The sequence below is a fragment of the Micrasema longulum genome, unplaced genomic scaffold (assembly GCF_059751315.1).
Source record: "Micrasema longulum isolate JH-2025_06_02 unplaced genomic scaffold, ASM5975131v1 h1tg000287l, whole genome shotgun sequence".
NCBI lineage: Eukaryota > Metazoa > Arthropoda > Insecta > Trichoptera > Brachycentridae > Micrasema > Micrasema longulum.
In genome coordinates, this window is record NW_028277491.1 from 492440 (window position 1) to 517183 (window position 24744).

At 30.6% G+C, this 24744-nt stretch overlaps 1 protein-coding gene across 4 annotated transcripts in view; it reads left to right on the plus strand.

Moving 5' to 3' along the window:
* Positions 1 to 2815: 2815 nt before the first annotated feature.
* The window catches only part of LOC148282817 (phospholipid phosphatase 1-like), a 123877-nt gene continuing 101948 nt past the window's right edge, over positions 2816 to 24744 (plus strand). The window contains exons 1-2 of one of the 4 annotated variants that reach the window (XM_088224500.1): positions 20953 to 22057; positions 22239 to 22432. In XM_088224500.1, coding sequence (XP_088080626.1) covers positions 22403 to 22432 — 30 coding nt within the window. In that variant the 5' untranslated portion in view covers positions 20953 to 22057; positions 22239 to 22402. Of the gene's footprint in view, positions 3467 to 8690; positions 8826 to 20952; positions 22433 to 24744 lie in introns of those variants that run through there. The other 3 variants (XM_088224496.1, XM_088224499.1, XM_088224497.1) reach the window with 3 other exon arrangements.

Genomic DNA, 24744 nt, shown 5'->3' on the forward strand with positions numbered 1-24744 from the left:
ATACATTTTGTAAAAGAATAAACATATTCTGTATTAAATAATTTATGTTTTTTGTGTGAAAGTTATGGTTTTAGTTTTCATTAAATTAAAGCAAATAAAAAAATCACCCAGGAGTTCCATATATTTTATAAGTATGATGCTGTTATAAAGAACATTTTTTTGAAGGTTTATTTAATTGAAGTGAACAAGCTAGAGATTTATAACGAATGGACCACTTTACCCCAATCCTGGGGTGAAGTGGACCACATAAAAAAAAACCTTTCGATGTTGCACTATCTGTAGTTTATTAACAATTCAATGTTTTATCTATGTTAAAATAAGTAAATAAATTGGATTAAAATTTACAGAGTTCTGAGGGAAAAATATCTTAAATTCGGCCCACTTCACCCCATCTTACGGTACGCGTCGATCCCGTGTATTTTTTCTGCTGAAAATAGAGCCAGAAAAAAAAATAATATCGTCCTTCAACAATTCCAATACATCAAGGTATAATTTTTTTTTTTTTTCATAAAATCGCTCCTTCTATTTTTTCATTTCATCAAGCTTAACGTTTTTTTTAAAAATAAATAAATATTTATTATATATTTATATTAAACGTTTCTTTCTTTCTAATGGAGCGAAATGCTCGTGCTCAGGATTTTCTTTGGAGTTCGTTTTACATTTATTTAAATTACACATTTTTTCTAATATTTATTTAAATAAATCAATCAATACAGCATAGAAATATAAAAAAATTATATAATTCTTTCATTTGGATTTAAATAAATTTATTTATTTAATACTTTTTCAGTCACGTCACGTCTTGTTTGGGGAAACAGACACTATAGGAACTAAGGTAGGGGTAGATGGAAAGAATGGAAAATGCAATAGGTACCTCTAGACATAATGATTATTTACATTCCGGTTTTCCCTTTTCCGCAATCATCCGCATTTAGTCATTTTTTGTGTATTTTTTTATTCGGAATCTTTTTAGAAAACTAGATAAAAGATTGGTTAGAGATCTCAGCAAAAATGGAGAAATCATGAAGGTACCTGATTTTAAAAAAATGCTTTCTGTTTTCGGTACACATTTAATTTTATAAATTTTAAGTAGTCTGTGGGCAATGTGGGCATACATAAGAGGTAGGTATCCAATAAATGCGCGTTAAGCGCACAACATCTTCAATACTCCAAATACATTTTAAGGATTCAAAATCATTTTTTTTAGTAACTAAACTATCGACAAAACGTTCATTTTAATAATCATGAAAAAGCAGCATTGCATCACAAAATCGGAACCTTGCAATCTAGAGGAACTATCATTCATACCCTCTTCCTGTTCAAAATAGACTTTAACAATTACTATTGTCCTCAACTTCTCGAGAAAATTTAAAATCGTATCTCTTAACGTACAACAACAATAATCATTGTTTCGTGTTGGTACATCAATCACAAATAATGATGATTCATCTTTTCCCAGAATCCTGAATTTTTAAAACAATTTTCTTTCTGACATCGATACACCTACATTTTCTCAGTCTAAACAACAATAAAGTGTTAATTGTAAATAATCATTACAATTTAATCTAACTGTAGATACTTATATGTGTATTTTGTAGATAAGTTATTAATATTATAATCCCACAGCAAGACAAGAGGTTGCCTCTTTTTTGATGTTGTATTTCGCTTCGTTTTTTTGTTTCTGTAATTTTGCTTTGTTATGTTTTTTTTTTTATCAAAATTTTGTAGCCACAGATATATATCTTTATTAAAAACGTTGTAGCTTTATATTATATTATGTAAAATATATTTTTTAATGTTTTTTTTATATACGTATACCTTTATACTGTATTCATTTTTTCTTGTTTAAAAAAACAAATCTGGGGGTTGCTACGTGTGAATCCATTAGCAAAAAACATTCGCTTTTTGTAAAATATGTTTTATTTTAATTGAATTATTATTATAATATTTAAAATTTTACACGTGAGTGATACGAATGACCTACACAGAGATGCTTTTTTGGCATTGTATTACAGAAAACTTTAATTGGCCTATAACTTTGGTTTATTTGTAAATATTAAATTTTTTGTTTTAATGGCTGTAGTTTTTTTTTATATAAAATTAATAAATAAAAAGTATAGGGACAAGCGCGCGCAGATTTAGAATATAATAAGAATGAATCGGAAAACATAAATAAACATTATTCTTGTTAAATTTTGTAATCTTGAAAATGTAAATGGCGGACGTTTTTCCGATTTTCACATAATATGTGTTTGCGCATGCGGCATACAAAAATAATGTAATTGAGATATTGCGGACAATATAAAAATTACCACGATAGGCATTCTTTGTGGAGTGGCACCATTTTTAAAACTTCCTGTTGCCCATGCCAGGAACCAAACCCGTAACATAATACGCTGTATTAAAATGAAAACAATAATTTATTATAATACACTGGCTTATTCGTTGAAATGATTTTGTAATTATCGTTAGTGACACAACTTTCCGCATACAAATAATTAATATTAGGTAAGTACCTATGTCAAAAACATACAGACAAGTCGTCATTTATTTACGATCCCTCCCCACAGAGGTGCTATCCTGAACCACTCTCGTGGCACGAGAAAACAGTTTTTATCGTGTATTTTGTATGTAAATACACGAGATAATACGGCCACAAGAGCGTTTGGTATACCAGCCAGTTAGAGCGTACGATTTGGAAAGTACTTTGCTTTTCGTAATAAGACACTGGTGCTAATCGATTATTTTAACAAAATTAAGGAATATTCACAGAAAATATTTAAATAAAAAAAGTAGGTAGGCAGTCGCAATAAAATATAACCACCTAGCAGGTGTGCGTTTTAAGGCTATTTATTTATAAGGTAAAATTTATTGAGCACACACATTACAAATTTACGTAATAGGCACTATTTAACAAACTGGATAATTAACAATAATTTAAATTAGTAAGGTATGAGGAATGACTACAGTTAAATGACGTCAGTCTCATAATGCTGAATCTTGGGATGCATTGTAGCCGGATATATTTTATTATTATATCATTTTAGTTCTCCGAAAGACATAAATGAATAAGCGTGAAGATCAGACGGTTTTTCGAGGAATGAGGTAGCGAGATTACCTGCCTGCCTACCTCAATTTACAAATCTTCAGCAAGGCCGTCTCCATTGTATCGGTAGCTGTCAGATCAGCCAGGTATGCAGGTAGAGCGCCTAGCGGCAGTTATCGGTACTAATGTCAACCGCCAATATCCGTCACTTCGTGCTATGTTTACCACATTTTACGTCCGTTATTGCTTGTTATTAAATATGTACACGAATAAAGTAAACTTTTGTGTTTGTTCTAAGTGCCCGGAGTTAAAGTAATTATTGTGCTTTTGTGGTTAATGTTTATCAAAACTGTGAACATGAATACTGTGCAATCGTGTCCTGACATAGGAATTTACACTATCAACATCAACGAAGGTTTCGTAAGTGAAACATAAAACATATTATTCTCTTCATTACGTCAATTAAACTCAATTTCATTTATTAACTTTATTCATTTGTGATAAAAATTTATGAAACTATGCATCATTAACCAAATCGCCAATGTTTTTAAAACTTTTATTGCTCAATATGGACTCACTGCTGTTAGAAAATAAACTTGCTAATAATTAAACAAAGTACCTACCAACTATTTTTTAAATACGCACGTGCTGTTGAAATGTGAAATTCAAAACAAAAGAATGTCAATAAAGCACGCGAAAATATTTCAAAAAACTAAAGTAAGATCATGACTCATGAGTAACGAGTGTATACCTTCTACGTGATGCAGAATATTATTCAATGTCAAAAGACTGCTTTTTTACTCGGAGCCTTGCTTTAGTTTCCTGGTTTTCACCTGTCGTACTTTAGACATTTTTCCATGGCAATGACTCACATGGTGACCAATGGCGCCTTCTTGGTATGTTTTGTCTCTTTCCAGCAAACAAAACTAACATCTTATGAGATTCAGATAAGACTCCGCTTGTTTAATTATTGTGATTTATTTTTGCACAATAATTACAGAATTTTCTAGAATAACTAAAGAAACTCGTTTCGTGCGTGTACAAAAACAATATTGCTGTCTAACTGCTGACTTTCAACACAATAAGATACGAGCTACAAGAAATCGTTTTCTATTTTTTTATTTGAATGACAAAGGTTTTATTACGTTTTAAAAAAATTGAAGATTTTTTGTCATAATTAATTTTGTTTTGACAAAAACACAAAATATTTTAAGAAACGTAGGTAGACGTTTTCTGTGTCCGTATGAAGAATAAAATTCTGACTGTGAAATACAATCCTGGACGAATGCTTTCGACTCCATGGCTACTCTCAGGAAAAATCCTGAAAATGGAAATCGAGTGCAGATAAGTCCGCCTTGTTGAAGTTGGCGCGTTCGCCTACCATGCTTGAGGTCCTAGGTTCGATTCCTGGCAGGGTGGACGTGATGATCACCTTAACCTCCATGTAAAAAAAATGATCAAGATACGGTGCAATTGGAGTACCAACTCAGTGCCCCATGCACCACTTGGTACGGATAGGGAAATCATGATGATGACACATTGAATCCGTACTTGTTAACGTTATGTTTCTATTTTACTACCGCATTCCACTTTGTATACTTTTTTGTTATTTTATGTTTTTTTTTTTTTCATTAAATTGTGTAGTTTTAATTATACTTTAATAAAACATAATCATATTGAATATAACGTGTTACATTGTAATTTTTTCACACCTATTATTATTTTTGTATTACGTTTTTTGTAAAAGGTTTCTCGAACCGTTAATTAATAAATAGTTTAATAAACTAAAAATATTGTAATTTAAAAAAAAAAAACATTTCGCTTATTAGGGAAAACAAAAACATTACAATTTTTTAAAAACATTATATACATTTACATTACATTTTTTTAAACATTTTTTTTGCACCACAACAGGCCAGGAGGCCTAATTACAGTGGTGAATTACATCACAGAGCACCCAGGCTTGAGAAAAATCACATTTTAATTTTTGTGTTCTCACCGGGAATCGAACCCAGAACCTTCCGTGCGTGACTCATGCGTCTTGACCACTACACTATATAAAAGCATGAAATAATGCCCGCAAAGAGTTATTTTATCTACTTCGCGGTCTAGTGGTTAAAGGAAATGCCCACCACGCATAAGGTCCCGTGTTTGATTCCCGGCAAAGTCGACATGAAAAACGGATTGAAAACATTGCAATAGTGTTCCAGGACTGGGACCTTACGCTTAAGGATTGATTATATTACCTTCATGTAACAACAAATAACCAAGTTAAGCTGCATGTGGTGTAATGATACAGTGCCTTATGAACTATCGAAATAATATTTAAAAATATATTCAATGTATTTTTATGCCTGATGTATACCTGATTTCTGATACTGTGTGCATGGAAATCTGATAAACCATCAGTATTGAAAAGAACAACAATTTGGTTGACAAGACATTGGAAGTAAGGAATCTGAGAATTTATTGAGGATAGTAATCTAAATATTATGCTATCCCATTGAATCATTTGTAAATTTATTGTATTTTTGTATGTGCATATATATTATGTATATATATTTTTTTAATTTTTATTTTATTTATTTATTTTAACGCCTTGTAGGCTTTTACATGTTTTACATATATTTATACATTTATATATAAAGAACAGACAAAGTTGAAAAAATTTAAAATGAAGTAATAAGAAAAAGAAAAGAAAAATACATAAAAACTACTCTTACTTATAGTACATACATACATATATTCCAGTAGAGAGAACAGAAGTTCATTTTTTCCCATCGGTTATATTAAAAGAACCTTAGAATTAGAAGAATGTAGAAAAATAATAATTAAGAATACAGATATAAGTTAATAAAAGGTATACAATATAAAACAACATAGTATTATTTAAGTATATAAATTTGGAGATAATAAATTGATACACTGCCTTTTAAAATTCAAAAGTGTTGTATTAAATATATCTATATCATTTGCGTATTCGTTTGCAAACACATGAATTCTCCTTATAGGCGAGTGTGCACTATAGTTAGTTATAGATACATTTATGTAGAAGAGTTTATTAAATCGAGTAATCCGGCCGGGCACTCGCAAGTTAATTAGTTTTAACAGTTCGGAACAGTCAAATGTTGAATTTAATATTTTAAATAAAAATAACAAATCGTTTAATTTTCTTCTAGTTTCATATTTTTATATATTTTTGTAAATTTAAATATTTATTTAAGTATGTATAATTAATATGTTCAACTGGAATACCTAATTTAAAATTAACGAAACGTAAAAATTTATGTTGAATTCTTTCGAAATTATTTATATGCACTTTATAATATGGTGACCATATAACCGCGTTGTATTCAAGTTGGCTACGTACTAAAGCAACATATAAAATTTTCATTACATAGACTGAGTCAAAGTCTCTAATCGTTCGCAACAGAAATCAGAGAGTTTTCATGCTTTTATTAGTTATGCTCAGTATATGTTTAATGAAGTTTAATTTTTCATCAAATACCAAGATCAGTCATTTCGGTCACTCGCTCTAAATTTATAGAATTTATAGAGTAGTTGTAAGCAATTGGGTTCTTATTTTGGCAAAAAGTCAAAACTTTGCATTTGTCAACATTAAGGAATACATTGTTCTTTTCACACCATACATTCAAACACTTTAAATTAGATTGCAGATTTTCGCAATGACCTATGTTTTTAACCTCTCTATAAATTTTAATATCATCAGCAAACAGCAAAACTTCAGCATCTCGGAAACATGATGTTATGTCGTTTACGAAAATCAAAAACAATATAGGACCCAGATGACTGCCTTGCGGAAGGCCGCTGGTTGCACAGAAGCAATCAGAAAAATAATTTTCAATTTTAACACACAACAATCTATCTGACAGGTAGGCCCGAAACCATTTGAAAAACGTTCCACGGAATCCCAAACCAAATAATTTACTAAGCATCACCTTATGTGAAACCTTATCAAACGCCTTGCTGAAGTCAGTATATATACTGTCAACCTGATGATTCTTGGTAAGAGCTTCACCAATAAAATTTTGATAAAGTATTAAGTTTATGGCAGTTGATCTTCCTTTAACGAAGCCATGCTGCTTACAATCAATTATTTCTAAGATTTGCGGTTGAATTCGATCGAGAATAAGTGACTCAAACAATTTAGGAATGACAGACTGAATGCAAATAGGACGGTAGTTTTTTACATATATTGTATATATATGTGTGTATATATGTATGTATGTATGTGTATATGTGTGTATGTAGTATGTATGTGTATGTATTTATAATTAAAGATTTAATTTTATTTTTACATTTAACGTAAACTGTACTTTTTTTCTTCTCTTTTGGGCTATAACTGTTTTTATATTTCTTCAATATTATTTTTATTTACGGGAAACATATTCGAAAACCATATTTGCCTCAACAAATCGGTTTCTTAGAACGGGCATTTGCCCATATAGGAACCGATTGCAACATTAGGCATACTAATATTTCTGGCTTGCCGACCCTTCATATACTGAGCCTACTCCTAGTACAAGCCGAATTTGCCAGAGTGTTTTTGTGCCATTTTTGTAAAAATATATGTATAAACTAATAAATAAATACTGCAGTCTGAAAACGGCAGTTTAAACTGGGCGCTTTTATAGGTTTTTGGATGATCCTAGCTCCCAAAAGAAACTTTTTTTTTAATGAAAAAAGACGGAGACACGCCATTAGTGCCAAAGTGTAAATGTATAGTGTGTAAAAAAAGGCCCTACTCTAGTGCCATAATTCAATGAGGAAATACGGGAATACTTTTTTATGAAGAAAAATCAGACCGCGTTTCCTCTTTGGGCACATTTCTCAAAAAATTGACATCTCCCAGCTAGTGTCGTTTCTATGGTAACGAATTGCACAGAAATAAGTATGAACTATTTAAGGAAATATGCAAGTACCTACCCTACACCTCTTTCTTAAACAATGCCTGCGACTGCATGTGTACCACGATATGCAATCTCTTTTTTTTTCTAATCAGGAACTACAGCCCTGCGGGAAATTGGATACAAAAAATATTTTCCTGCGCGCGGTAAAGTTTCTTGAAAATTTACCAAAAAAAATTAAAATATTTTAATAAAAATAGACTACTTTGAACGACGTCACTGGTTCATATGAACCAAGAAATGATATGAGAGCTGTGAAGGATATCCGGTTTCCTCACCGTAAACGAACCAATCGTGAGAACTGACAGAGAAGAACCTCTGTCGTTACACGCGGAGTTATTTCAGAAATACGAAACTTTGAAAAATCATAGAGCTGATAATGCGATACATAAAAATAAAAATGTTGGCTTAGTTTCATAGTGTATTAACAAATAAAATAAAAACACTGAACTTCCTCATTGTTGAGAGCAACGCAATATTTGCTAGATGTAACTAGTATAGAAGTAACGTGTCTATTTATTATACGTCAGTGAGACAAATGCACTTTATGTAATCTACATCTAATGTACAGAAATAAGCAAAGTTGGTCAAAGCATAACATTTCGATGTACCTAACTATCAACATTATCGATTAATAAATTATGCATTGTAACAATAAAAACACGAATAAGTCAACATCGAAGTGTATCATTCAGCGATAACCTAAGAAATGGTCAAAAACCGATATAGCAAAATATTGCTTTCTTTTTGGAAAAATCAGTGAGTGTCAAATTAGTGTTAATCTGCAGACAGGAAAATTAAAGAATACCACTTACACAATGGTTTACTTTATACACTTCATCGTTAAAAGGGTATGATATTTATTTTACTGTTTTGCTGTGTTATTGTTTTTACTTCATGTGTTATATAATTTTACCGTAATACAATTGCGTTTATTGTTTATAAAGTCGGCGCCATATTTTTTTGTTTGTTAATGTTGTTTTACGAAGTGCGAAAAAATGTCGGGTAAATGACACATTTATAATGTGAACTCCCACGCGCTTTACAGCTGTTTTTTTCATCTGACATCGTGCAATCATTTAATTTCAAACCATGAAGAATGGTGAAGTCAAATGTTGTTTTTCGCATCTACATAGCTGAAACAAATGACATTCATGCAGCGTTTTGTTTTGTTATTCATTTCAATGGAATGGCCAATGCCGATTGTCGGCCTATTCGACCTATTGTTAACGTTTTATTTTTATCACAGCTTATGTCAGTCCCTACCACAACAATACTCGCAAATTTTAATCACATATTCTATGGATATAGTCGGGTGTAATTCCTATTATATGGATGGCGTGTTTCAAGGCTTATCCACTGAAATTTTAAAGGATATTCTTCCATTTTTGGTATTATATTATTGATCGGGTTGTGGTCCCGTGGCTCTAGTGTCTCGGACTCACGGCTCAAAGGTCCGTGGTTCGAATCCCCCTCTACCCCAACTTCATTCCTTTTTTCTAATTGTGAGTTATTTACAACTCGTTGAAAATGGCCCTCAAAATTAAATATTTGGGTAAATCATAAGAATGCAAATATTTCTTTAAAATAATAATAGTTATTGTTTTAGATGAGAATTTATATATATAGATATGTACATACTCTACGGATACATGTTACATGTTAGTACATGCACCTTTGCTTACTAAATGTCGGTCACGATTTTAAATAGCAAAACGATTAAATAGCTAAGCTATGTGATCACGTCAGATTACGTAATGTGTTTATTACTACAGTACCTACTTCAGGGTGGATCCACTCACCCCTGTTTGCATCGACTTCAAACGCCACTGATTATTTTTTTCCTATGATAATTCATAAATGATTTTTTCTCTTTCCTTTCTCTAATTTGATTATTTCTATTTTGTTACAATTTGTTTTTTAGATTTCATGTTTTAAGAACATACCTTTTTTTGATTAGTTATTGGTTTATGAAAATAAAATACGTTTTTAAATTTTATTTATGTACTATATGGTAAAATAAGCTTTACACTTTCAGATTTTTTACTGAATTTTTGTTATTATTATTATTGTTATTAATAATAAACCTTCCTAGGTTACACCTGCTTAGACATATAAATGCTTAAGAAATATAATCAATCATCTCTATTCCCGTATCCACAAAAGTAATTGTACATAGGGCACTGCAATGGTACTCCATTATTGTTCATTAAATCAACTGGTGTGAGAAGAAGTATGTAAATTATAAAGCACTGATTTTCTGGAGTTTCTTCGTGGGTGATTTAATTCAGTGTAATCTCCCCTATAATATACTATATCCCAAAGGTTTAAGCTCTTTCAAGCACAAAAGTTACGTGAAAGAGTTGAAGCAAAAAACATAGGACATAAAAGCACAAACGTGAATGTTGCATAATGTATAACGCGATCAGTTGAATAATAAACCCTGTTAATGCACAGACTTCCATATTAAAACAGTTCAACATCGATTTTGAAGAAAGATAGACAGAGACCAATATACGTATAATGAGTTAGAAACTAGCTTAAATATATCTCCGTCGAAATAAATCCGACCTTCTAGTCCTATTTGAAATGCTCAACTTACTCTTTGATGCGCCTGAACCACTTAGCTCAATAAAATTAAATATCCCAACCATTAACCTCAGACAAAACTTACTTTTTTATACCGATAACCATAGAACTAACTATGATTTTCATTCCCCTATGACCAGAATTCTTAGGTCTGCCAACAAACATACCAGTCTTAATTTTTTTGATAACAAGTTGTCTTCTTTCATAAAGTCACTGAATCAAATTCAATTAAAAACATCTCTCTCCCGCTTCCACTCCCACCAAGTCTACTATAATACTCGTATACCATTGTGTCTTTCTACTTTCTTTTATAATAATTTTCCATCTATACATATGTCCTTAAAAATGCCCACTAGGCGTATATATAATAAAATAAATTATTAAATTACCTTAAAAGAGGTTGATTATCTTCTTTTCTTCAGTTCTTTTAAAAATGTTTTTATCAATCTTAATAAAATCGTTGGCGGATTCAATCCTGTAATGGTTGTAAACATTTGGACATACTCGAAATATTTTTATTACTCAATAACATAGAAGGATATCGGATAATTTTCTTCTCTGCCAAGGATCCTCAGATGCTTTAACGAAATCTCACTAAACAGCACTGTCGGTGTGTTCCTACAGCAAAGGCAAGCAAGCATTCAAGAAGCAAGCGGTGTTATCACTCCTGACTCAAGATGACACACTTGGCATGTCTATAAGCCTGTCGATTGGCAGAAGTATTTTTGATAATAGTTTAAGAATTTGGATGGGTATTGCAAACAGATTACACAAGTCCAATGGCGTGGGGTATAACGTGTTGTGTTGCCTGTTTCGGGTTAATGACGCCGAATGAGATTTTTATCATTTTTTGCGGATGTTCCGGCGGGAACTGCATTATTTTTTTTTTATCTCGCCAATCATTATTTACATACGTTTTCAGTCACTGTAAAAATCCTTCAGTTTTATCAATAAAATTGTGTTCATACATAATAATATATAGGTACTCCCTGGTGAGTATTAAAGATTTTAAAATGTATTTTAGTCTCCCTTATATTTTTACTATAGTGATATTATTATTTTCTTTTTAAAAATTTTTCGTTATTTAAAAAAAATCGTGTTTTAAGAAATGCGTTCTCTGTTCTTGGAATTAAACACGTAAATGTGTTTATTAATATAAGATTTATTTAAATGAATTGACAAAGATAATAAAACGAAGAAAGATATTTGTGATTATTATATATTTTTTAAAAACTGCTAATTTATAATAATTACAATGTTTGCATAAATTTAGTTGGCAGTCCTCAGTGTTCGCAGTGTTCGCACTAGAAACTAGAAATATTTCGTCGCGATCGTGGAATAACTGCGCATTTCAACTTTACATGAGAATGGTTTAAACCTTTTTTTGACACTTTATGTCACAACTCTTTGGTAATTAGTCTATTTTTTTATATTAAATTTTTTGAAACCGGGAATATCTCTATATGGCCACCGTCCGTCTTCGAAAGACGATGGTGATGTAAAACTTAATTTGAAGACTGGGAAAAACAGCTTTTCTGGTTACTGTATAGTCCTATACGGGACCAGCACAGTCGGCCACATTTCTCACACTTCCAGGTTGTGGGGGGGGGGGCTCCAGTAGGTAGCTGCCTTCCTCGCAGTCTTTTAAGCCTCAGACTTTCCAGCCAGAGGTCGTCGTGTACCGCTTTCCCCTCCTTTACGGCTCCTCTCCACACATCTCTATCCTTGGCGAGATCTTCCCAATGATCAGCGTCAATGCAAAAACCAGGAATATAAAGCCTTCGTAAATCCTTTTTAAGATAAAATGTAAAAGAATGTCAATGTCACATTTTTCGCGCAATTTTTTTGTGCAATCTGTCGCTGATAATATCCACAGCTTCTATTATTTTTATAATTTATTTAATGTTTTATGAACTGATGCAAATTTTTACACCAAAAAGGGACAACTTCTAGTGCATGGTGTGGGATTATGTGTTAACTAAATCATTCAAAATAATAAAATACCCATATATTATTTCATTTAAATTATTTATTGTCAATTTTTGATGGAATTCACAAAGATTAAATAACGACATATCAAACCATGCATCACATTTAAATTAATTAAAACGTAATTTTGACAAATCAGAAAAAAAAAATTTACATGTAGGTCATAAGTTAGATAGATTGAAAATTTTAGAAATAAATATAATAAAAAATAATAGCGATAGGATTTTAATAAATCAGCAGATAGAATTTAAAAACTCGCCCTTATTAGCCCCCTTAGTTGGACCCTGTACATTGTAATAAAACAATATTTATATTTTTCATACAGTAGAATATTCTCTTAAAGTACACCGCCAACACATGTTTCAATAATTGGTCTCACTCTGTTCCATTGATATATTGCGTATTGTATATTTTTAAACTTATTTTTAAATGTACCTACAGTTAAGGTAATATTTAGTTTTATATATGTAAATTATCCTTACACTGTATAATATTCACCAGACTGAAGATGCCCATTAGAGGGTGAAAGCGCTAATTGGTCAAAATAAATAAATGGAAGTGTACTAAGTATTTTTAAATTAATAACTTATATGTAAATATAAGTTATTACATCACCTATATATTAGTATTTTAAAGAAACTGAATCGTATTCTTACTGTGATATAACTAGTTTCTTCAATTTAAATATGTTTTTCCTTAAAGGTTTGAAAAAAATATCTGAATGATGAAACAACACACATCGGAACCTCGTTTTACACGGTGAAAATAACACGGTTCGGAAATAAAAATAAAAATAAATATTAATTTTACAATGCTTAATAGTAATATAATTAAACTATCCGTTGTTAGGGTTTTCTACATCGCTCTTATGCTTACTAGGCGTATAATATAATAATATGATAGTGGTAGTGAATAATATTTGTTATGATTTTTTAAAGTATTTTATAATTAAAATTGCAAAACCATGACCCGGATTCAATCAAATAAATTTGTAAAAAAATCGTTACTGGGTTTTAAGTCTAGAAAAATCGGAAAATTTATTTAAAAACATTCTTAAATAATAAATGGTATAAATTAATATTGTATAACTGAACAAGAAATTAACTTGTAGGTAGTAATGTTATTAACAATATTTTGAGTTTGTCCAAATTTTTGTAGACAAGAACTGGATTCAACTCCCTGGGGAGCTGTTTATATTAACATATTACAACAGAGATGAAGAACATTTAAGAGAAAGTAATATAGGAGTAGCATAAATAAAGGTTTCAGCTCTTTAACTTCACAAACATCAACAGATGAAAGAATTGAAGGAATATAGATGTTCAAATATAGGCAGAATGGTGAATGTTACACAGTGTGTAAAGTGGCCACTTAAACCAGCCATTGACAGGTCCTAAGCCCTGTAGATGCCTAGACTCCTATATTACCTTCTCTTAAATGTTCTTCATCTCTCTTGTAATATGTTAGTAATGTTATTGTTTATTTTGCATAAAAATGTCTGCCTTAAAACAGCTTGTACCTAGTTAGGCAGACTAGATATGATCCAGAGAAATCTATTACCTAAGTGTGTATGAATTAAATGTTATTTTTGTTAATAAACCACGATTATTATAATTATTGTATTATTAATTTTTGTTTTCAAGTAGAAAACCTATTCGCTATTGTTCTTTTTTGGTTACTTATATTTTTTTACGCAGTACTGTGTGGAACGTATCGCCTTAGTGAAAATAGGTTTTAGTGTAGGTACAGTGTACTAGCTACTTGATGGGCTTTAGTAAGTTAAAAATAGTTTAGTCGTTTGGTTTGTGATGGTAAATTGTGGTGGTTTTAGAGATAAAACTCCGCTATAAATCGATTATGAATCCTGTTAAATCTCTATTCAATTCTGACTAGATTTAACACGATTTATGAGGCTTAACTATAGTCAGCTCATGTGGATTGTGACAGAGAAATCTTAACAAAGGCAAAAGTATTATGATATACCACAGACGATGTCAAAGAGCAATTACCGTCATAATTTAGATCATGAACATAAAAGACAATGTTATATTCAACCCGAGAAAGTAGGCGTTTTATTGCTCTGACTGTGGACCGGAAACCGCTCCAAGAAAACGGAAGAGAAAGAGAGAAATTGTAGATCTTGAATATCTATACATCCTGTTTCCGAGCGCGAACAATCACTGAGATGTTTTTCATTCTACATTTTTTCTTAGTGAATCTAAGTTTTCTTTTTTATACCAAATAAAAACGAGATCATATTTTATATAGTATTTTGTCGTGTTGGCGCCACGATGCTAAATGTTTTTCGCAACGTTAACAACCTTCGACAAGTGAAATCGGTGGCCAGAGACAAAAATTTCGGTAAATCGGGAGAAATTGGGTTAGTCGTTGACTGGAAGAAAAAAGAGATATTTTCTTTGGTCCTGCGTGGATTTTTCTACATTTATTATTGTTTTTGATAATAGACTATCAAACGAAGCCAAAATTTAAAAAAAATATATATGTTTATGAATCGTATTATCATCGCTGTAATGACCAACAGTTAACAGTTTTAATTTTGAAATCACTCCACCCGTGACGTCACAAGTTCTCGTCGGTGAGTTCCACTCACATTTAAAGTAAAGAGCCCCGTAGCATAAAAATACACTAAATGTTGAAAAAATGGCTACCGGAAACCGGAAATCTATTACTGGAATTGATTGGTGTATTATAAAGAACTTGTGACGTTGTTCAAAGTATTTATTTTTTATTAAAATAATTTTTATGAATTTTTTCGTACATTTTTGAGAAACTTCGCAGAAAAATTAAATGCTCTTATTTTTATCACGTGTAAGAAGACGTTTTTATATCCGATCTTCCGTAACACTAAACTTCTTCATTGTGAAATATCAGTACAAGTTTCCTCGATTACGAAAGATTATCTTAATCATCAATAGGATGGGCAATGATAGTTTTCATCAAATTTATTGATTAAGTAAACTTAAAATTTTCCTTTCGAAAGTATGACAATATGTGTTAGTAATAATCATTTCCCCCTGAAAATCCGTCTGGTCACAACGTTGCCCCAATAATGTAGACTGAGTCATGGTTTTTACCCCTTACTATGACAAACACGTAAATATCTATGATAATTTAAAAAACGTTTCCTAATTTTGTACATTTTAAATTTTGAATCGTTTACTTTTTTACAAATGTTTAAAATTTGTTTAGATTTAATTACTGCGTGTACCTATATAAATAATAACGTACATCGCTATTCCGCTTTCCGTATCGAATGGTGCCCCGGGTCCCGATTAGTTTTAATCAATAAATAGTTTTGTTTTCAAAGGAATACAAAATTAAACAATTTTCCCAATTAACTAAAAACTAACTATCATGTCATTAAATAAATTCAAAGAAATATTTTTAACCTAAGTAAAAACAGCATTCCTATTTTAATTAGTATTTCTGTATTATTATTTCCTATTTTTCTCTTAATTTATATAATTTATTTTATGTGGTTATTTTTCACATTTATACAATGCATCGAGTCAAAACGGATTTATTTACGATTTGATGTTCATTTCCAAAGTGCTACACTGTATGTATGTAATTAAAGGAATACTTTGCAAAAAAACCCATTTAAGTATATACAGTGTGTTCATTAAACGCTGTCACATCCAAAACCACGATGATCGGTATGAGCAAGAAGACATATTGGCACTAAAATTGGCAATAAAATTTTGAAAATGCAAAAGGTTGCTTACTTCTGCAGGGGAGAAACGAGGAGGGTGGAGAAGGTAGTCTGATACTGTGCCGCGCTCCCCTTCTTCTCCCCTGCAGAAGTAAGCAACCATTTGTTTTTTTAAACATTTTAAATTTTTAAATTTTCTTTGTTCTAAACATTTTTTTAAATATGTTAATATGTCTTCTTGCCCATACTGACCATCGTGATTTCGGATGTGACAGGGTTTAAAGAATACTCTGTAGAACAGCTATGTATTATATTTTCATTATGTCAATATGGTAATATTTTTGCCATACAAAATATTTTAATATTAAGTCAGTGTAAGTCGCTCTTCAAGCACAAGAGTTGGTCTCTTTATTAAAGAGAAACAACTTTAATAAATGTAATAATACAATTAAATTGTTTTAAGTGTACTTACTTACCTGTAATGTAAAAAAATACAAGTTGTTTATGTATGTATGCAGATAAATTCAAAGGTAGGTGGTGCCCCTGTGAAATAAATTTCAATCGTGCGTCGTGCCCACACATGTCCGTGGGGTTCTCGGGGTCAGGTGTATTCCTTTTTCAAACATATTTTATTTTATAGCTTTCATTTTTTCATGTCTGTGACGTTGGTCCTTTTTGTAATTCGTAAGAAAACGTTCTTAGCTTTGTGTAAGGAACCTGTTGTGTTTGCAAGGTTATAAGAATGCTCTGTGAGAGAATGCGCGGCATGATTTTTCTTCATACAAACGTATTTCTGTAAGTTCTCCCTGTATCATGGCACTAGTAAAAAAACAAATAAAGACACGCCAATGGTGAATATCTATAGTTTGTAAAAAAAATCATTTCTCTAGTGACTAGTAAATACAGTTTTTGCTACCATTGGCGTTTGCAATATGGTCATGAGGATAAATGATAATATCCGACAAAGGCCCTCCATATAATTTGCCAAACTCACAGTGAAAGTAGTAAAGTTGAATTTAATGAAAATCGCGATATATGAAATTGAAAATATTAATAAAGTAACTCGTTTATTGACAAAAAACCTTGTTTTTTTGTATGAGTGAAACCGATAGGAAGACCTATGTTCTATACAACGGTTTCAGGTATGTGGAGAAGTATACTTTCACTCAGTTTTATCTACCGTTTTTGGACGCACGGTATACAGATATGGTAACTATTTTTGGAAAGGGCAAACGATTCTCTTTCTTTAAAAAAATAAAAAAATAAAAGTTTTGGGGTGCGGAGAACAGGAATACGAGACCTCAATTTTGTCGAATTTAGCTAGGTATAATCAGGCCGACATACGATTGTCTTTTTCGCACAGTATTCAGGGAGGCATCTTCGAGAGAGTGACAGAAAAACTACATTTAAATTAAAATACGTATTCATGTATGTGTATATATATATATATATATATATATGCATATTCATATGTGTATATGTATGTATGTATGTGTATGTATATATGTATGTATGTGTATGTATGTGTATGTATGTGTATATATGTATATGGATGTGTGTGTGTGTGTGTGTGTGTATGTATATGTATGTATGTTGTATATGTACATTTATTTACATTTTTATTTTCTTTTTCTATTGTTTTATATTTACTTACTATTTCTTCTTCTTCTCTTCCTTCCCTATTTTCCTATCCCACTTCCTTTCACCCCTAAGAAACTGTACCTACGTTTTGTTTTTTTATATTTTTTCCTACATTAAACCCAAAATTGGTCTTGTTATTTGTTGTTATTCTTTATATATTGTTTATTACTATGACTGTGTTGGTTTCAAAAATAAATAAATAAATAGATAATTCATCAAACCGCTCTCCCCGCATATCATCTTACCTCTAATCGGTTAATTTCAATATATATTCCATTTACCTTTTGACCTTTTTGTCCACCTCGTGGTTTATTGGCTAGCGCATTTGCTTATTGATGTAAAAGGCATAAAGTATTTTTTTTATACTTGGACTGGCATACTACGATGTGATTAGTGTACCACCTACGCAATGCCCTATGTGCGATTAGGTACAGATAAATGCATAATATTGATAATAATTTCCTTTATCGGTTCATTTTTGCGTATATTTTATTTTATTTTATTTATTGCTAAATAGTACAGCCTTATACAAAAAATATATAAAAAATAATTGATGCATTAAACAATTATAAATCTAATTAAACGATTACGTAGATAAAAATTATTAAGTAATAAAAAATATTAGAAAACAGTCCGATTACTCTTTCGCTTATCAATAAAGGTTTGAGCTCTTCTACTTAAAAAATTAGCAGATGGAAGAATAATTGAAGATATATACATTTTTAAACATAGACAGAATGGTGAAAGTACCCATTTAAACTATCCAATAACACTCATGAGCCCTATAAATGTCTTGAATTCCATATTTTACTCTAAAATGTTCTCTATCTGTTTTTAATATCATGTTAAATTATTTATTAACCCTTTGCTCCCTGACGGTACAAATTTGTCCTGGCTAAAATAACTTATATATCTCTTGTATGATTTGATGTATCAAATCACTGTCCCTACATATTTGGACATTTTTTAGTATATTTGACTATTTTGAAATAATTAGTTCCAATAAATGACTCATGGGGATCAGTTTTTCGTAGAGCTGTCACCCGTTTCGTTGTGTAAAATTATTACTACCCTTTAGAAACCTCAATATTATGATGGCAATTGAGTTCTTTTATTCAAATAAGTTAATGGTTCGATTAAAATGCGTTTTTTTTAACTTTTGTTAATATATCGTATTGGAAAAATAACAACGTGTTTAACATTCCCTGACTGTACGAATTCGTTCCACTATTTCTTTTATTCAAAGAATTTTCATAAAAAATACAGGAAAAATGTATAATCGTTTTCAAGCTATAAATAAAATAATTAAAAAAAGAAAAAAGTTCATAAACTGTACTAAATCTGTATTCAGGGTTTAAAAAGTTAAGCTGTTAAATGTTATATTTACTTCCTTTCGTGGTTTTGAAAGGTAAAATTACATAATTTTTGTTTTTAATACTTTAAAACATTTTTGACAAAATAAGTATAAAATTATAAATGTTTTGTGTATACATCATTAATGATAACGTTTCTTACCTCTCGAGTGAAAACTCGTGTTTCAAGAGGGAGTTCGTCTTACATGATTTTTTATATACATACATATGTGTATTATATTTTATTTACATTTCATTAATTTTACTATCTAAAACAGATTCCTTAAAATATAATAATATATTATGTTCTGAAAGATACACAATTTTTTACTGCAATGGAGTTCAGAATACGGTGGGTCTAATGTGTTTTTTAATATTTTGATTGAAATGTTTTCATATTTGCAATTGATTTTAAGATTTCTGGAAGATTATTAAAGCTTTTTTTCCCAGCATGTAAATATTGATTTAAAGCTGCAGTTGTATCGCTTCTGAGTAAAGTTAAATTATTTGGAAATCTAGGGTTTCAAGAATTTTTCAAATTATATTACTAATAATCAAAATGCACTTCCACCGAGAAACGTTGCATATTTAAGGTATTTATGGAAATTCAATAATTATTCAATTCCCGGCGGGATTATTCTCTATCTTTTTTTCTCTCGGCAATGCACCCGAATTCAATAAAAATATGTAACGTATTATGAACTTCAATGAACCCCGGTAGTTATTGTTACATTTGTTGTATTTAGTATGCCGATATTTAAATATATATTGTTACAAATATAATTATTCTATTTGCAGTGCATTCCTTACACTGCACATTGATTGCAGCGTGTCTCGCAGCCTTAAATGCTTATCCTGATAAATTATAAAATATCCTATTAACAATACATCGTTTTTAAATGTAATTTAATTTAGATTGAAAATCATGAGAACTTATCCTCGCAATATTGTTTAAAGGCGCATTATTCCTAAAGATTGAGGTCACATAACCACTTCCTTCCTGCAAATATCGGCGAAATTCAAAGTAATATCCCATCGGCATCGATGCACTTCCTGCTCAATTGAAACGGTTTATTTTGAATTGCGTTGTTCAAGTTTACTGGAATCCGGGAGCATGTAACAAGTAATGTCCATCGTTTATTCACGAATACACGTGTACTATTTATAATATTGTAATATTTAATCTATTACTTCAAATTATCATATTTACTATTTACCATTGACTGTAAGCGGCATCCTTACTTCAATAGAAATGATAAGTAATCACTGCATGTGTATTGTGTTTTATTAATTTGTTAATTAATATGTTGATATGTGGGGTGATTTATTAACGACATATTGACACGCATATGGCGCAAATCTTTATGAGGTCAATGACCAGGTTATAATTATATTATCCAGGTGTTCATGAACTCGCCAATCCTATTAGCTTGGTACACCACTAATTCCTTCAACTCCATCAGAAACCTTTCCGGGCAGATACGTATTTCTTAAACATGCATTGTCTAACACTAATTGTCTTCTTTTAATAAATTATACGTTTATGTGTACCCACGAGTATCTATTTGCTCATATTTCAATTTCAAACAGAAACTGTTATCAAATTAGATGTGGCTTGTTTACTATTTGGAACGTGAGTGCACATATTTAAAATAAAAAAAAACAAGAGTAAAGGTTAAGTATTGCTTTCACAAAGAGAGAGTAAAATATCTTATACTTTCTAGTTACGATTTAAAAGTTTCTGTATTTTCGTCATATTTTAAAGGAGTTGTCACATTTTTTACTTAATCTAGATTTTAGGAAGATTGATTTCTTCTGTAATTTTCTTCAAAGCACGCATCAAACGCTGGTGAAATGAACACCATCGTCTTTAAAAGACAAAATACCTTTCATAAGTCTTTCATTAACAAAAATACACCTAACGAACCATTTGAAAATCTTTATAGAGGAATATCCGTTTTGATTTTTAAATTTTGGCCTATCATATCTATGAAATTTAAATGCAAGAATTTCCCTTCTTCTTGATCCACATTTAATCTCTGTTATATTATTAAAATATGTTTTTAAAAAATATTTGAACACGGTTCTCGTCGAGAACTTTTTTTAAAACAAACTACTCGTATTTATAGTGTTTCTCACATTTAGTCGAATGAGGATAAAACTTCGGGCATTATTATCATTAAATAAAGTTAAAGTTAAACTTTGATAGTCAAATCGTTTCGTTAATTAAATAATTGTCTTAAAAAATGATTTGCCTTGAATTGAGCTTGGGGTAAGTACTTACCCAAACCAATAATAGTTTGAGCTGTAAACTTTTCAACCGCCCAAGTGTGCTTGTGCGTATCTTCAAATTAACGGTAGGCCGGTACGCGTACTTTATTTATGTTACGCGATTTGTTAATCGTGATCCTGAATCCCCTTCGTTTATTGGTAATTTGCACTCCATATTAAGTGCATACGGCTTATTATGTATTTCAGCAAGTTGCAAGCCGAACCTCTGATGTACTAGGGATACTTCACGGTTCAACTAGTGATAAGCGGCCGCAGATTATCTCTACTCCCGACTCCCGAAGGGGGAAGGGTTCGGAGTCCCGACGGGAATACTGAGACTCGGAAACCAGTAACTACCCAATGTCGATATGTTCTCAGTACTCCGGTTACTTCAGTTGTCGACTGTCGATTGGTCGGCGCGCACCGCTCCAGCGAGGGTTGCCCACTAGCGACAGACACGGAGATTTCACGCGCGATCCAATTTCGAAACTGAACGCAGCCAAAAAAAAACAATCGATAAATAAGAACAATCCAAATTCAAATAGTGGAACTACACCTTTTTTAAACAGTATGTCTACAATACATAACAACAGGACTTATCTTTAAATTATACTTTTCAAACAAACGATTCTTATCTCTTTTAAGATATCTGTTTAAATAATAAATTCTCACGGATTATGTCTATTACCTGTTTTGACTTTGAATAGAGATATCGTTTTGTACTGTGATCTATTTTCCAATATGGATAGGGACCACGTGAAATTCACTTTGATGGTAAGAGATTCTTCTAGTTAATACTTGGGTGTAGTTTAGTAGACTAATAATATTGTTTATAATCTTTCCTACCTTACTAATCCGGTACCGTGGAAGTGTGAATAGTGTTAAGTTTATTATTTCAAAGAATCGGTTCACAATGAGCATCATTTTGGCAGGTTTCCTGGATGTAAGTATTTTATTAGTAAAAAGCTTAAATATTTTTTACTGATCTTAAATTCCTCACTTTCTGTAGGAAGTACATAGGAGCCTTATACATATTTTTGTACAAACTTTATTATTTTATAATGGGCACCTTTTTTGGAAATGAAATGCACGTCTAAAAATAAAATTAAGATCTTTAATTAAATCCTTCCACATTTTCTTCTCAAAAATGTTTTCCATCTCTATTGTAATATTCATCGTTCTTCATAACACGTATTAAAAATATTTTTCTTCACACACTACTTATATGATAATTGAAAAATGAATATCGAATCAGCTTCGAATTTGATTTTCTGCTATTTTATAATACTTATCTATTATTTATTATTAAACATAGGAAATTGAAACACAATAAAACTTCTCTAACTGTCAATACGCTTTGAAGCTTTTTTTTAAATAGTAAAATTCCCTACACGAAAATGCAACTCCTACCGATAAATAGATCGTGTTTATTTATTATATTTTTTAATCCATTTTTAAAATTTGTTTACAATCAGTAATATTTGTGTCAAAAATGTAAATTATTTAATAGTTTTAAGATTATTATATGGTCCCAAAACAAGTTTTGTATAAAACTAATTGGGAATATTAAGAGCATTTACAGACATATATATATATGCATGTGTATTTTAATAAATATATATTTTTATATTTTTAAAAAATCTCCCTAGACGTAAATGAAATAAACTTTTGCTGTCATCTATTATTTATTAATGTTATACATAAAAATAAATATTTATTATTTGCGATTACCCTTTTTCCATAATTTTTTGGTACGTCTTATCAGCGATGTTTTCATAAAAATAATTTTATATAAATTATTGAGTACACCTGATCTGATTTATTTTAATTGTTTACTAGCGTTTTTTTTTATAATACTTCGTCCTGTTTCCTTTTATGGTTTATTCTATTTATTGATTTATTAAGTTTTTATTTAACTACACTTGCCTTCTTTGAGCATATTAAAAATTAGTAACATCGATAGGGAAGTTTTTTAAAAATTTCTATCTATAATGAATAATAAAGTGTCGTGAAGAAAATGACTATTCAATAAAAAAAAAAACAAATCAAAAATACATACTTTGACTGATTTTTTTTAGTGTACTGGTAATTTCCCCCACTTATGGATGATTCCATAAAAACAATGTATATCCAATTTACAATTTTAATCTTTCTATTTTTAGTCATTTATCAGATTTCCGATGTGATTCATATCCGCCAAAGTCATACTTATAATTTCTTATCCTTACTTTTAGTTTTGAATGATAAAATACCTTTTATTCCAATTTAGTTCTGAAATGGAAAAATGCCTTTTACCATGATGAAACATTACACATAAACATATCTACCTGGTTTCACAAACTCATGTCTTCGTTTAGTTCCGTTTTCGCTTAAAGGCGAAGAGGAGGCTTCACGAAGACAATACAATATTGTTTTATCTCAGGACATTTTGAGAAAGGGATATGGGAGTCCAGGCAGTTACGGGGCTTGTGACCTGTCGAAACTTTGGCTTTATAGATTTCTACAAAACACCGATATCCCATAAGTATGAAACGCGCCAAAAAGTGTAAAGAAGAAAAAAGAGCTCTAAATGCGCATGGAGAGAGGATCAGGGCGTATATACTCCCGCATAGTAAATAGAGTCCCAGACGAAATACAGAAAAGTGAAATAAATAAAATTATTGTTAGATTGGTTAAAATTTTTTTTTCTTAAATTCTAAGTTTTGTGCGTAAAAAAAACAAACAGTTTAAAACACTCTTCACAAAAGTGTTATTTGTTTATTATTTTTTACATATTTCGGTATAAAAAAATGCTGTATTTGACTTGACTAATATATAATTTTTTAACTTTATTTTGTTGATATATTTAAGATTTTTTTTATGTGTACATTATATTGTATTACTTAAATATTAATAGAGATAAATTCCTGCAAATCCGGCGGGAATTAAATGAATGTTAAAAAAAATGCTTATGTCCCTCTCTGTTGCAACACATTTAGATCTAAATAACTTCCCAGGAAGAAAATTCAGTTTGTCTACAAACATTTTGACAAACTCAAAACATTATTTATTTACAACTCGTTGAAAATTTATACGCTATAATTCAGAAGTAACAAGTAACCACCTAAACATGTTTAATTCATATTGATCAAATTTATTGCTCTTATTTTCAACGAATCCAAAAACACTTGGCACTTATGTAGATTTAAATTATTGATTTTGCGCAACTGCTAACAAAATCTGAGCATATATTTTTTTTGCCCTACTTATGCAGGT